Below are 14645 nucleotides of genomic sequence, written 5' to 3' on the forward strand. Positions count from 1 at the left end.
CGGTGCCGGGTTTCGGGTTCGATTCCCGGTTCCGCCCGTTCCGCGGGCGTCGTCCCCGGCTGCGTCACCAGGTGTGGGGTAGGCTCCCACTTCAGCCGTAGCCTGGGGGGTGGGGAATAGGACGGCGGGAGGAGCAGGTGCTCTCTCCTATAATTGGGACAAAGAGCCCGTTGGAGAGAGGTCCGACTAAATAAAAAAAAAAAGAATGTAATGGGTGTAACTAGTGGATTGAGCAATTGGATGAATGGCTAGTTTGTTGGCTAGACAATCGATCTATTGAGTAGTCGGCTGTGTACACCTTAGCATGTCAGTTGTAATTATATTGTGTGTTTCTAAGATGACTAGCATAGTAATTGTTGGGTCACAAGTGATCTCATACAGTTGTATTTGGTTACGCTACCTTATGTATACCTGTTATTTTAGTCTTGCGTTGATTAAAAGAGGCCGTTCTACTTATATGGCACGAGAATGTGACTAATATTCGTTGGTGGGATCAGTTAATTCGGCGCTTTTGTGACGTTCAATTATTTGTACATTTCTGTGGCTTGTATAGTTAACTTTTTGAACTGAAGAAGGAACGTTTCCGAAATATATTCATTGATTTTAGGCTAATTTTCGGATTGTTAAAAGATAGTGAGCATAAGGTTATTCTTCTAGGAAGTTTCTAATTTGAACCGTACTTAATCGTCCTCAGCATATTATTGAGTTGTGAAATGACCTTATGCTCATGATATGTTTTAATTAAATTAAATTAAAATATGACCAAAATATCATTGATATATTTCTACTTGCGTCGTCTATGGAATGTGCTCCCTGCTCAGCATAGTTAGCTCTATGATAGCTCTTTACGATAGCGCACGACTTTGTGAACATCTGTCAACGACATTCGCCTTTTTGCATTCATCTGCATATGCGAGTTAAAAAAACACACATGAAAATCCCCTAATAGCATAGTGCAGAACAGCTTGAGGAATTTGCCTTTAGACTGCAGATCGCCAACCGGGCGGGCGTGAAGTGTTCTCCATCCTCTGTTCTTATCAGTCGGGTGGGTCCGCGGTGTTTGGGCGAAATGAAACTCGTGCATAGCTCATTCAACATAAGTACTAAGTAGGCATAGGATGACAAGTAGAGGATATGAATAAAGGAGATAAAGACGACCACAATTCAGCAGCCAGGAGCCACGACAATTCAACGTGACCCAGGTAAATGTAAAGGTCGCCGTTAGGCGGGCACATTTACGAGAGAGGAGAAAAAAACGTCCGGAGCCGTGCTCAGCGGTCACCAAAATAGGCGCACCTGGCCGGTCCCCGCTCATACCTGGGACGAAGACGCCGGCGTGGACAATGCATTCCACGCCGGCGACGTCCAAAACAGGGGCCGGACTCGTCCCTCCCAGACGGCGGCGGAAGGGTCAGGCGGCGGCGGAAGGGTCAGGCGACTGGGCCCGGTCAGGCCGGGCCAGGGCGGCCGGCACGGCGGCATGCTCACGCCTGGCCGGTCCCGGCGGTCTGCCTGGCCGGCGACGGTCTACAGCCGGCAAATATATGCATAGTTACGGCCATCGTACATACGTACGGCGATCACAGGCATGGCGAGATATAGGTAGGTACAGTAGTGCATAGCATCTGAAACACACAAATGATAGGAGATAAAAAAGCTTTACTACCACCTGGAACTTCGAAAAAACGTAAAATCGTCTGACGGAGAGATTATTCAAAACTTCATCAAATCTGTGGGTGAAAATTTCGCCCTGATTACTAGCTCATAAATTGATGGTGCACAAAGGGACAAATTGGTCAATAGGACCACGATTCAGAATGAAATACCTATAATTAATGCATAACTCATTCATTAATGCATTATACTTTCTACCTGTTCCCTGTTCAATATACCGATCTCTCTCTCTCTCTCTCTCTCTCTCTCTCTCTCTCTCTCTCTCTCTCTCTCTCTCTCTCTCTCTCTCTCTCTCTCTCTCTCTCTCTCTCTCTCTCTCTCTCTCTCTCTCTCTCTCTCTCTCTCTCTCTCTCTCTCTCTCTCTCTCTCTCTCTCTCTCTCTCTCTCTCCTCTCTCTCTCTCTCTCTCTCTCTCTCTCTCTCTCTCTCTCTCTCTCTCTCTCTCTCTCTCTCTCTCTCTCTCTCTCTCTCTCTCTCTCTCTCTCTCTCTCTCTCTCTCTCTCTCTCTCTCTCTCTCTCTCTCTCCTCTCTCTCTCTCTCTCTCTCTCTCCTCTCTCTCTCTCTCTCTCTCTCTCTCTCTCTCTCTCTCTCTCTCTCTCTCTCTCTCTCTCTCTCTCTCTCTCTCTCTCTCTCTCTCTCTCTCTCTCTCTCTCTCTCTCTCTCTCTCTCTCTCTCTCTCTCTCTCTCTCTCTCTCTCTCTCTCTCTCTCTCTCTCTCTCTCTCTCTCTCTCTCTCTCTCTCTCTCTCTCTCTCTCTCTCTCTCTCTCTCTCTCTCTCTCTCTCTCTCTCTCTCTCTCTCTCTCTCTCTCTCTCTCTCTCTCTCTCTCTCTCTCTCTCTCTCTCTCTCTCTCTCTCTCTCTCTCTCTCTCTCTCTCTCTCTCTCTCTCTCTCTCTCTCTCTTATATAAAATAATATGCAATGTGCAAAGTTGCTATAGCGATATAACGACATGGCATTGAATATGGCGAATATTATTTTGTAATAAAATGATACGCGACTGGCTGGCGTGTCCGACTCAGCTGTAAACATGCCACGCCCACTATGCTCCTGGGAGAGTCACGGTCAAAGGTCATGATCCGGCCAGAGGTCAGGTGGGCGGGGAAGGGAGGCCAGGGAATACCGGAGCCTCAGCGCCACCTAACGTTAAAACCAGTGCGGCGCGGCGCCGGCGACCAGTTAGCTCCGAGCAGTCGGTGGTGAGCGAGGGTGAGAGTGAACCGACCAGTCAGACCTACACCGGACGCAGACATGAAGACTGGAGTATTGTGCGTGGTGAGTGACCAGTGAGGGGACGTGGGGATGTAAACACATACAGTAGCGGCGGAATACCTTCAATTAAGGGGGGGACTGCCGACTTTTGGTCCCATTCTTTCCATGCAACGCCCATAGGGCTAATGGTAATTAAAAATGGCAAAATCAGAGGGGACGGTGCCCGGTGCCCCCCCCCCCCGTTTCGCCGCTTATGAACACATATTGTTATATCAAGGCGGAACGACATTTTGTTGGTGCACGCCGTATTGGTAACCCCAGGCTAAGCGTTATGTTATATGTTACTAAACAAATGTAGGTATTAGACGGTAAAATCAGGACGGATGAAAGCATTAAATGGCAGTCGTACCTTACTCGTTGGCTAGGCAATGCTCGACGTAAGGTTGTTTGTTCTTTTTCCTTGCATTACTGACCGTCTTACACCTGTTCATGTTCGCTTACCGTCTTCACCGCGCTGATAGATATTGACAGTAATTAACCGATACGCTTCGTACATCATCGCCTCGCCTTAGTTATCGCTTACGACGCAGAAATCAGCACCTTGTTTCATAAAAGGAATCATCATCGACCTCCTAACAAATATGCTAGATTTTGCGCATTTGATTCCTATTGCTTTTTATAAAGCTGGTCGTGTTAGTCGCAATGCAGTTCAATGAAATTAAGAACTGCATTAGTCGCAATGCAGTTCTTAATTTCATCTCCGACTGTGTCTTCCCACATATGTAATGCTTCTAATTCCATCATCTAATATCAGCCATCTAATTTATTCTACAACATAGAAAGTTGAGTAGGTACGGCTTGATTTGTCTTGAGAGTTGAGTTAGATTCAATCTAAAACAGCACTGTTACACCAAAGCTAGTGTTCCGAGGGAAAACAGTTTAAGTCGCCGCCCATAGAATTACGATTGCAAAAGCATTGCAAATAAAGAGACAGCAGAGTGTGGAGAGGTCTGTAATGTCTCGACACTCTCGACAGATTATTATGGTTTTGTTAAGCGGGCCACTTTTGATCTTTCAGGTAGCAGGGCCTGAAATATTTCCTCTGGGCCTACCTACAAAAAGGTTGCCACAGTCGACAATTTGCGTACATCTGATCGGACAGCTTCTCTAGTTGTAAAGTCTGTTTAAAGTCAATTAGAAGGAAACATCTGTCTGTGATTCCTGGCCTTCTGCTGCCATTGAGTATTGACGTCATTGTTCTGGCAATGAAGTGAAGCTAATCCATCCCGATGTCATGTGATGACAGAGCCGTGTCTGAATGTGTCCTTGTAACTGTTCATTGTAAAAATTCTGGCATCTCGGTGATACTCGAAGGCATGTAAAAAGTATGCGGCCGGGATGCAAGCAGAAAACTACTGCTAAAAATTCAGCCTTGAGGCGCTGATCCCTTCCTCATGCCTGAGTGGGATGCATATTTGATAACCGAAATTGCTGCTATCTTGCAGATTGTGCTCTATTTTACTGACACCCTTGGCCACGTGAGCGATACCTATCACTTCAGATGTAAACGGCGACGATATTAGAGCAAACACCACAAAAATGGCACTCTTAACGGCAAGGTAATGTTCCCATGAGATCTGAAATCTGCCGCGTCTATATTAGCGAGAGGTCAGAATGCAGAGCGCTATGATACTTGTCTGCATAATCTCAGCCCTCTTGTATCTCTCAGCTGGAATCAGCGCTCAGCGCCACGTTCCATGAAAATTTTAGACGTGCTTAAAATGATAGTGACTTGGTGACTGTTTTTTAAGTGAGACCGTTGTAACTCTTCAATTCTGAGATAAGTGTCGAAGTATCACTTGGTCGGTAGCTGCTTTGATAAATGGGACGAACTCACATAACACACATTTTGCCTTATTACCTATTTGCGTTTTTAATATCCCTAAATTTTCATGTGCCTGATATGTTAGCAAATTTAACCACAAACCACTTAAATGGGCTGCCATGCTCGGTTCGACGGAAGTGCTAATAGCTTGAACTTAAAATTTCAATTAATAATTATCACTCACATCAGTTTTCTAGCATTGAGTGGTAAATTTGGGTCAATTTTGACAGCCCATACACGATATAAGATGAATGGAGTTGTGTGACGAGTCGGGACCTTCTAAATGCACCCCAAAAGGCCCGAAGTCCCAGGTTGGCGGGGCAGTGCCCACTCTGCACGACACACGGCTGTCAGTTTCCCGCAATTGTTCGCGGCGCTGCCGATGAATCAGAGACGGCCCCCTAATTAGACCATCTCTGGCCGTGCCCGTAGCGGCCCGACAGCTCTGGACGTGCGCCGGCCTTGAGGCGCCGCCGCCGCCGCCACCGTGTCACTATTGTCCCGGCGGCGTCACCATTGTCGGCCGAGACGGCCAGAGCCCGATCCGTTTTCCGGCTGCCGGACACGAATGGCGCCCGCAGTGGTGGGCCCACTGGCGTAGCGTATGACCCTGTCAGTAAAATGATCTGTCGGTGGCTATGAAATGCCCCCGACACGAGGCGTCCCCGTTTTGTCACAGCGGTCCTATATCAACCACAGCCAATTGGTCGACAGACTAACACAAATGTTACAACAGTCCGCCACGGGATCTATCGGTAAAACAGTCGCCATTTGGACAGTACTGCGGCCCTATGAGTCAGGGGAGTGGGCGGTCAGCACATAGGTGTGTCCGGTAGCGTGGTAAGGCCCGTTAGAATCAGTCAGCCAAAGTTTCACTGACACAGGATATGACGACAGGCACGTCCTACAGTTGATACCACGTGCCGAGCATATCACGTCCAATGGAAATACCCTGTTGCAGTGGGGGTGGCCCAAACCGCTCACTGTGCGCTATGACAGCCATTACGCGGGCGGAAAACCTCTGACATTCCTGAGAAAAAGAAAATGTGCGGTTGCTGGTATTGAGTTTCCCGATGTCATTCACGTTCTCCTGTCGGTATTTCGCTCGTGTGTGGAAGGAACGCGTCACGCAATCGAACATTGAATGCCCTAGTGAAGGCGTTTTGTCGTCAACAGAGCTCGGCTCCGGGGAGGCAGCCTGTTGTGGCTGACCAGCTCGGCTCCGGGGAGGCAGTCTGTTGTGGCTGACCACGTCTGATTGGTGTCCCTGATCACGGCGTAAAGCCGCTCCTGTCCGGTCCCCCGCTCAGTCCCGGGCTGGTCCCACACCGGCCGGTGGTGTCGGCCGAGCCGACCGCAGGCAGCCTTGACCTGGCCCCCGTGAGGATCAGCCCCATCCGCCCGTCCCACGGTACAGCCGGCACAAAAGCAGACCGTTGCAGTCGACTCCCACACATCGTGCTGTGTCCGGGTCACTCTCTGACCCCGGGTGCTTTGAGTCGTGGCGTTAGGGGTCCGGTTGCAGGGAACGTAATCTCCGGACAAGGGAGGAATTGTTGCACTGATGACCGTGAATGTGACATCACAGTGCACTCAGGCACAAAGCACGGTGCACCGCCCTGGAGCGTGTCGGGTTATATGATGAGCAAACTAAACCACAGGCTTTCGGCGCTCGCGTCACTGTTTCGAGCTAAATCCTAATACAGGACAACCAGGAACTCTAGGATTACGGTGACATGATACGGACACTTTTGGATGACACATGCACTTTTGAATAGATTGTTTAAATTCAAATCGGATAAGTCCGCCCCATGTCACCAGGCATCGCTGTGACGAGCCTTTCATGCGTGACATGACGACCACTTTTGAGCGTGAAAACCAGGATAGCCCTTGAATGGATGAAGTTCCCGTAGCGTGATGAGCAAGAGTCAGCGATACTTCTAACTCATTGTTTTAACGATAGCGCGAGGACAATAGCTACTAGTGAACGTTCGTGCTCGTTTTTTCATTGCTGCTGTCCCCGCTAAGTGTAATATTTTGCTTATCATTCTATCACCGCTTCAGTATGCCGCTTATTTTACAGACGTCACTATTCAGCTAAATGTCGTTAATCTTCGGTAGCATTTTAGCTTGCTGGATTGTTCGTGGCATTCTTGAATGAAAAATATACCCATCACACAGTGCATGCGATCAAAATTCCGCTAATTGCTTTTGAAAATCCATTTCAATAACAAGTATATTAAGCCGCTAGGGCTCACGGAAAAAAACATACTCTATACGCTATTTGATTACTTCACTCAAGCCAAATGCACAAAATGGATAGTGTTACCTTACTTAAAGAGAGATTAGGTAAATATATCCACTGTTCTCAGAAAGGAACATAAAATGAGCTCATCTGCTTGGTAAAATTATATAAGGATAGCGTACTGTATATCTTATCTTTTTTTTTTGAAACGCTACGAAACGTAAAAAAATATGCCGACGTAAGTGTATGCAATTTTATTAAAACAGAATACCTACTACATGTAGTGGGATGCGCCTCCAGCGATCGAATTACCTATGCAGGAATCTGCAACGCATAAGACATGAGATTCGGAAAGACGAGAGAAATGTCGTGTGAAAGTAGGGAAAAACCTTCATTCGAGTACATGAAGCAAGTTAGAGCTTCTGATAAAAGGTTCCTCAATCACCTTGCCCAGCAACATGACCTTGCCCTTGTGCCCCCAGGCGGTGGTGACGACGCTGGCCGCGCGGCTGACATCGGCGGCCTACCGCAGCTCCTGCTTCGGCGGCCGCTGCGGCTTCCAGTCGGGAAACAACGGCTTCCACAGCTTCCAGTCGCGCTTCAGCCAGTCGCAGTTCCCGGGCGGCGGCAGCAGCAGCTACAGCCACCGGTTCGGGCCGGCGCGCTCCCCGTTCGGACCGTCACCTAACCCCTTCGGCCCGTCTCCGGGCGGATTTAGCTCCGGGGGCCGGTTCGGACCGAACCACTTCGGCTCCAGCCACTTCAGCTCGAGCCGCAGCCGCTTCAGCTCTCCGTCGTTCGGACCGAGTCCGCGGCACTTTGGCTCTCCCAGCCATTTCAACTCGCCCTCCGGCGGGTTCGGCAGGTTCGGCCGTTTCGGGTCGCACTCGTCGCTGCCTTCTCGGCTGAACGGCATCAGCGCGGACCAGCAGTACCAGGCACAGCTGGCCACCAGCCGGCAGCTGGCGCACCGCCGCAGGCAGGAGCAGCACCTGATCCAGAGCCACACCGGCATCGTCCAGCCGGGCTCACCGTCCGCCGCGCTGGCCGCCGAGAAACGCGCCGACCCCAAGTCCCTGGCGCTGGGTAACCAGGCCCTGCAGCAGATCCTGTACCTGCAGAACCTGGTCGGCTCCGTGCGCCGGCGGTGATTTGACCACACAGGTGAGGACTGATATGGTGAACACGGGCCACAACCGCAGGGGGTGCTCCGCAGGAGGTGCTCAGGGCTCCGCAGGAGGTGCTCCGGGTAGCACATTTTCCATGTGAGCAATATGAAGAAATAACTGCTGAGGTATCGGGATTACTGACTGAGCTACTGGGAACATTAGCTCAGTGAATGTTATTCGGATATCTCTTTCCCCATCTCTCTCGGCCGATGAGGGAAATTCCGGAGACCATGGTGTCCATATGTGCACATTATACATACCCCCGCCCATTCATGAGAAGTTAGTAAAGTACACGGCTCAAGCGTTTACATCAGTTTACCTGAAACGAGGCTTATGGCTAAATGACCGTAGGCCAGCTTCGTCCAGCGCAAACAGAATGACGGGGTGCCTTTATCTTGTCCTCCAAGCTCCAACGGAGGCTGACATCCGCCTCGGTAGCCGTATGTCTTGTCTTTTATCAACCCTCTGGACTTTGAAACAATGAAAGTTCCTTGTTTTCTATACATAAAATCTAGCCAACTGTATGCTTGACGACATTTTCTATAGCGCATTTACTTTTTAATTCTCGCTTATAGAAAACGGAGACATCTCGTTAAGAACAGGAAGTTGTAAGTTGTAACCGATGTTCTTACATGTTGTTCGTCTGTTTTATTCATTCTCATGCTGACTTACCCAAATTCAAGGGCTGAAGCACCAGACCGTTTCGCCGTATGATGTTTAACTGGTGCGTGCGGCTGCGAACCATTGAGCATTTTCCGGCTTATTTTCCTATTTATCGCTTACTTTTCCTGTGGGTATGTTGTGTTATATGAGACATCAATTGTTGAGAGATTCACACGTCCTGACAAACTTACCTCATCATTACTACTGCCGGAAGACAGTGCCCTTGAAAGCATGCACTACACCTTAAGTACAGGAATTACAACAGAAAGCAATATGGGAAAACTTCACGGATCGTCAAATTCATGCTTGTGGGCTGAATTCCGTCCGAAATGTACCTAACATCTTTGCTACATTTTAAACATGGTAGAAATCTTCTATCGTGCTTTGTAGCAAATTTGGTCGACACATTCGGAAAAAGATAACTGGATCAACTTATCTTACTGGTTTCAGATGTTATATATCGTTACGGGCAACGTGATGTTAGCAGATATCAATTAAGCCAATTGCATTAGTTAGAGCTCAGATGAATGATATGGAGAGGTGTCAGTTAATATTTTCTGCGCATTTGGCTCACCCACTTTGAGTGCACTCTTTTCAAAGACTTCGTGAATCGTGAGCCATGGACTAAAGGAGCAACATTGCAGTCTTCGCATGTAAGCGAAGCTTTTAACCGTTTTAGATCTACTGAGAACCTGATTACTTTGAAAGCGAGAGGACCATTGTTGATATGAGCTCCAATAAAGCTGACTGACGCCTTTGTGTGAGCACACTCAAGTCTTCTTCTTTCCTCAATCTGGGCGAGTGCTCCGCTGTTCGCCAGGTGGCAATCGCGGTAAATTGTTCGGAGGAAAGAAGGTGAAAAGACGCTGCACCACAGTTGCGGTAGTCGTCTTTGTGATAGCCGACATCCGCTCATACTAACTAATGCCTCGTTTGTGCGTGGGTGAGTCGTGCTGATCCAGCCGGCCACAATGCTCCGGTGACGTTCAACACTGAACAGCAACTGTCAACTCTTATCTACTGATGTCCTTGTGGCATGTGGGCCACAACGTAGTCACCGCCTATAGCGAGGACACAAAGCCCACGGTTTCTTATCGCTGTCAAAAGTTCTGCATTCTCCACGAGCCCAGTAGCTGATGACGCACGCAGCTCGGCATTGACTCTGCAAACGGTTACCACATCGTGTCTAAACCGTTTTCCCCAGTGCGTATTTTTACTGGAATCATTATTGCCTAGCTGGGATTATCGATGACTCTTCTCCGGGTAATACGTCCTATGCTTGCGCAGGGAGTGAGCATGTCGACACACATTAGAACCGGTCTTGAGCCGACCCACTTATTTGAGAGTTTGCTGCACAGTGCAATGCCCATGTCAGAGACGAGGCTTCTGTTTTGAGGGGCCTAACCAGCTATTGGGGCTCCCGGCTCCCTGGGGGCCCCGCAGAGACCGTATGCAATATGCAACCCGAGCAGACAAACATTTGACATGACCCGCTCTACGCTGTGTCTCTACTCTGTGTGAGTCCAGTGATGTAAGAAAATATCTGCGATCTGCATGTGGCATTATTCGCCTGGTGTTGTAACTCAGGCTCTGCGGGTGTCTTTGTGCCACCTATGTGTAGCTGTGCCGCGACCTGTTTATGTAATTAATACGTAACGCAACTGTAATCCGCTTTGTGTTTGCAGGTCAGACATTGTACAGAGAGGCCCAGTGAACCGGATCGGGTCGTCCGGAGGTCGCCTCTCGTCTCCTTACGGTCCGGGGTGGACCTGGACCAGCCGACTGGTCCGACTGCAAGCCGCGACTCCGAGGCGACAACCGCCCCTCCCCGGGCGCAGGGCTGTGACACATAATGTTAGCCAAACTAACCCAAAGTTAGCGAAACTGACACGCAGTGTTAGCGAAACTGACCCAGTGTTAGCCAAACTAACCCAAAGTTAGCGAAACTGACATGTCGTGCGAAACTGACCCAGTGTTAGCCAAACTGGCATGTCGTGTTGCGAAGCCCCACGGGCGATACGCCCGCCCCGATTGGGCATCTGCGCACTGCGAAGGGGCAGTGCGGTGTTGTGTGGTCGTGCGCAATGCGCATGTCCATGGAGTCTGTGGGTGACCGATATGAGCGGCTGCACGGCCTCGCTGGGCCCTGGTCGGCCGGTGACGGGCTCAGCCACGAACCGACAAGGACACCCCGTATTTCTGGCTCAGGTATTGCAGCATTGTTTTACTGTGACGATGAGCTCTGTGCCGACGCTGACCATTTTTAGACAGGTCCGTGCACCTGACTTTTTTAGCGAGGTTATTTAGCTTTATGAGTGACCACAGAAACTGACGAAATATACGGCACCGTGTGCTATCTAAGCGCTTTGTCTGTGATGTTTGGTTCTATGGCTGCTACCAAAGCCACATAGGCTGCGGATACGGTCGGGTGATCTGACGGGCGCTCAGGTCGGCTGTCGAGCCACCCGCCTCCCATGGTCGGCCGGCGGGACCCGTTAAGCTGTTGTGTACATGTGTAGTAACAAAACGTTACCGTAGACACCTGTGTCTGAAGCACACGTCGAACGCGCCCCGCAGACTTTCTGTCACTGCCAGGGCAGCGCGGCGGTGGGCGGTGGGCGGTGGGCGGTGGGCGGTGGGCGGTGGGCGGTGGGCGGTGGGCGGTGGACGGTGGACGGTGGGCGGTGGGCGGAGGGCGGAGGGCGGTGGAGCGGTGGGTGCCGGGCGGTGGGCGCTGGACGGTGGACGGTGGACGGTGGACAGTGGACGGTGGGCGGTGGAAGGAGGGCAGAGGGCGGTGACGGCAGACTCGGCTGCCAGCCGACGATCCCCACCACGGAGGGAGGACGGTCCACGGGGCGCACTAGCCTCTGAGTCGGTGGCGCCCGGCGTTCGAGTGGCGTGACATGCACAAATGGCCGACACTTCCTTCCTGTAATCTTTGTTAGCCCTATTTAGTCCCTTAATTTTCCTCTGTCGAATTGAAAACAATCGTGCTGTTTTGGATCACTCTGATTCTATATAGATGCAGTCAGTGGAAAATAAACAATGGTTGATGAACCGATTCACGAAAATCACCTTGAAGGCATTTTCACTCCTCGTGTTTTGTTGCTCCTTCAAAACATACAAAATGGTAAAAGGAATCATAACAGACACAGCGCTCTATTGATAGGAAAGTGCTTTAACCTGGCAGGCGGTGGGTCTCCCGGCCACTTTCCGCGCGGTGGGGGAAGGGATTTTTTGCTCCCCCCTCGTATCTCCGAAACTACTGGACGGATCCACAAAATTCAAACGGCGTTCGATAGCCCCGTAAAATTTGTTAAGAACGCTCTAATTTCATTGACCTCGAGGTCACCGATAACGTCACAGGTCAGGTCAAAGATAAAATGTTTCGCCGTTCGCGGGTATTCTGGGGAATGCCATCCCCCCCCCCACCGCCCATGGAAGGTCAACATCTACGGTATTTTTTCCTCGTCATGTATATTCAGCATGCTCACTGCGGCGCGGGTTGAATGATGTGCTTTCGTTTTGGCAAAGGTCAGGTGTGGTGTTTACCTCAGGTCAAGGCCAGGTCAAAGCCGCTAAGATCATGCAGCTCGTCAAGAGAGATCGTGTAACATCTGTCAAGGAATGTAAAATTTTCGAATATCGTGTTTTCCAATAAGGGTGACAAGCCCCGCGTTCTATGTCTCTCGGACGACGAAGATTCTACGTCGTCCGGCCAATCCCGTTCAAGGTCAGCGGGGGCTCGGCTGCAGTTATGGTCCTATGGAACGTGATTGGCCGGACGACGTAGAATCTTCGTCGTCCGAGAGACATCGAACGCGGGGTAGGACTTGTGCGACCTGTTCACTAACCCCGCGTTCGTAGTCTCTCGGACGACGAAGAATCTACGCCGTCCGGCCAATCCCGTTCCAGTACCGCAGCCAAGCCCCCGCTGACCTTGAACGGTATTGGCCGGACGACGTAGAATCTTCGTAGTACGAGAGACTCCGAACGATTCCATGACAAAATATCGAAACGCAAAATATCGAATTGCAAAATGTCGAACAATACCTATGTCTTTTCGATATTCTGCATTCGATATTTTGTGTTTTTGATCATTCTTTCGATATTTCGTCTTTTCGATATTCTGCTTTCGATATCGAAAGCAGACATTTGCTTTCGATATTTTGCCGTTTCGATATTTTGTCATTTGATATTTTGTCTTTCCGATATTTTATCTTTCGATATTTTGCAATTTCGATATTATGCTATTCGATATTTTGCGATTTCGATATTTTGCAATTCGATATTTTGCCATTTCGATATTCGACTTTTCGATATTTTGCAACTTCGATACTTATCCATTTCGATATTTTGCTTTTGATATTTTGTCACTTCGATACCTATTTTACCTTCGATATTTTGCGATTCGATATTTTGCTTTTCGATATTTTGTCCGGAACCCTGTTTACCCCCCTGCAATTTTTCGCGGTTATCTAAAAAACAGCGGCACGGAGCGCCGCCGTTTTTAGCACACCTTATCATAAATCAATTCCACACATGTTGTGAATATTTAAGATCAAGGTCATTCAAGGTCAGGTCACTAAGTCACTTCAAGTGACGATAACATTTCAATGTCTGCCATAGCTAAAACGAGTGACCGATTGCCTCTGAAATTTTCAGCGATTGATAAAAGCAATAGTAAATGTTGATATCGGTGACCTGACCTAAGGTCAGGTGAATTTTGTGACCTCCCCATTATAAGTCAAAGGGAGAAAATTGAAAAGCGCCTCTTCAGGACGGAAGCCGTTATAAACACTCTCAAACACTGAAATACAAATAACTTTGACACACTGAACATGAAAATGGTATCCGTGACCCCTTTTTATACCCCTGAGGTCATCTCAGGTCACGAATGGTATCTAACAGTTTTTCGCTAATAACTTTTGATAGAGGCACGCTAGAGCGATGAAAACGCCTTGGATGTGTTCAGCTCAACGATACGAATCGAATGATATGCAGCATGACCCTTTCGGGTCAGGTCATGACCTTAACCTAAGGTCAAATTTTCAAGTTGACCTTTCAATGTCATATTAAGTTCTTCGATGCGTCTTGACGAGAGGAACACGATGCCGGTAAAAGCGAGCTCGTACAAGGCTTGAGTCAAAAGTTATTGCAAAGAACTGTTTACAAAAAAACGGCTATTTTGGCAGTTTTGCCCTCTTTTTTTGCAGGCAAAACCGTTGACGCTTTAGGTCAAATCTGAGAACAGCGGGGCGCGGGTTGAAGTCGTTTAGTAGGCACTAGGCAGTTCATCCGACGCGTCACAACGAGAGACGTATCCGTAATCAATCAATGTCGATCTCGTATAAATCAATGTCACGCAAACTTTTCGCCCAAAAGTTATTACAGAAAAGTGCTTTTGGCAAGAAACGTTTACTTGACTATTTTTGCCCTCTACAGGCAATACTGTTAACCTTTAGGTGAAATTTAATGACACGCTACCGACAATTTTAATTAAGTTAGGTATCTAATGCCCTTTGAGCGGTGTTCGTTTGGTTCGCGAACTGAGCCGATTGGTCTGAGAATGTCAAAAATGGGAAAAGTTTACCTTTATGAGCTCTGGCAAGTGGTAACCAAACCACTTATGTGACCTTAATCCGCGCGCACCGACGGGGGGGGGGCGGATATTCGCCTCCTTAGCTTTTTCATACATAGCGGACAAACTGCGGCGCGTATCGCCGCGAAATTTCACATGACTATTTCCCCATCAATTTTATACATTGTGTGCAAGCTCAAACCGCTTACCCTTCAAG

The 14645-nt window shown here is 48.9% G+C and overlaps 1 protein-coding gene across 1 annotated transcript; it reads left to right on the top strand.

Annotated features, from left to right (window-relative positions):
- Positions 1–2814: 2814 nt before the first annotated feature.
- On the top strand, positions 2815–11200 carry LOC122368876. Its single transcript, XM_043343186.1, has 3 exons — positions 2815–2945; positions 7495–8176; positions 10530–11200. The coding sequence occupies exons 1-2, from the start codon at positions 2922–2924 to the stop codon at positions 8161–8163; spliced, it is 693 nt and encodes a 230-aa protein (XP_043199121.1). The 5' UTR covers positions 2815–2921; the 3' UTR covers positions 8164–8176; positions 10530–11200.
- The last annotated feature ends 3445 nt before the right edge of the window (positions 11201–14645 follow it).

The sequence above is a fragment of the Amphibalanus amphitrite genome, unplaced genomic scaffold (assembly GCF_019059575.1).
Source record: "Amphibalanus amphitrite isolate SeventyFive unplaced genomic scaffold, NRLGWU_Aamphi_draft 000984F_arrow, whole genome shotgun sequence".
NCBI lineage: Eukaryota > Metazoa > Arthropoda > Thecostraca > Balanomorpha > Balanidae > Amphibalanus > Amphibalanus amphitrite.

Coding starts and splice junctions, on each gene's coding strand:
- LOC122368876 (XM_043343186.1), top strand. CDS start 2,922: ATGAAGACTGGAGTATTGTGCGTG. Junction 2,946..7,494: donor AGACTGGAGTATTGTGCGTG/GTGAGTGACCAG, acceptor TTGTGCCCCCAG/GCGGTGGTGACGACGCTGGC.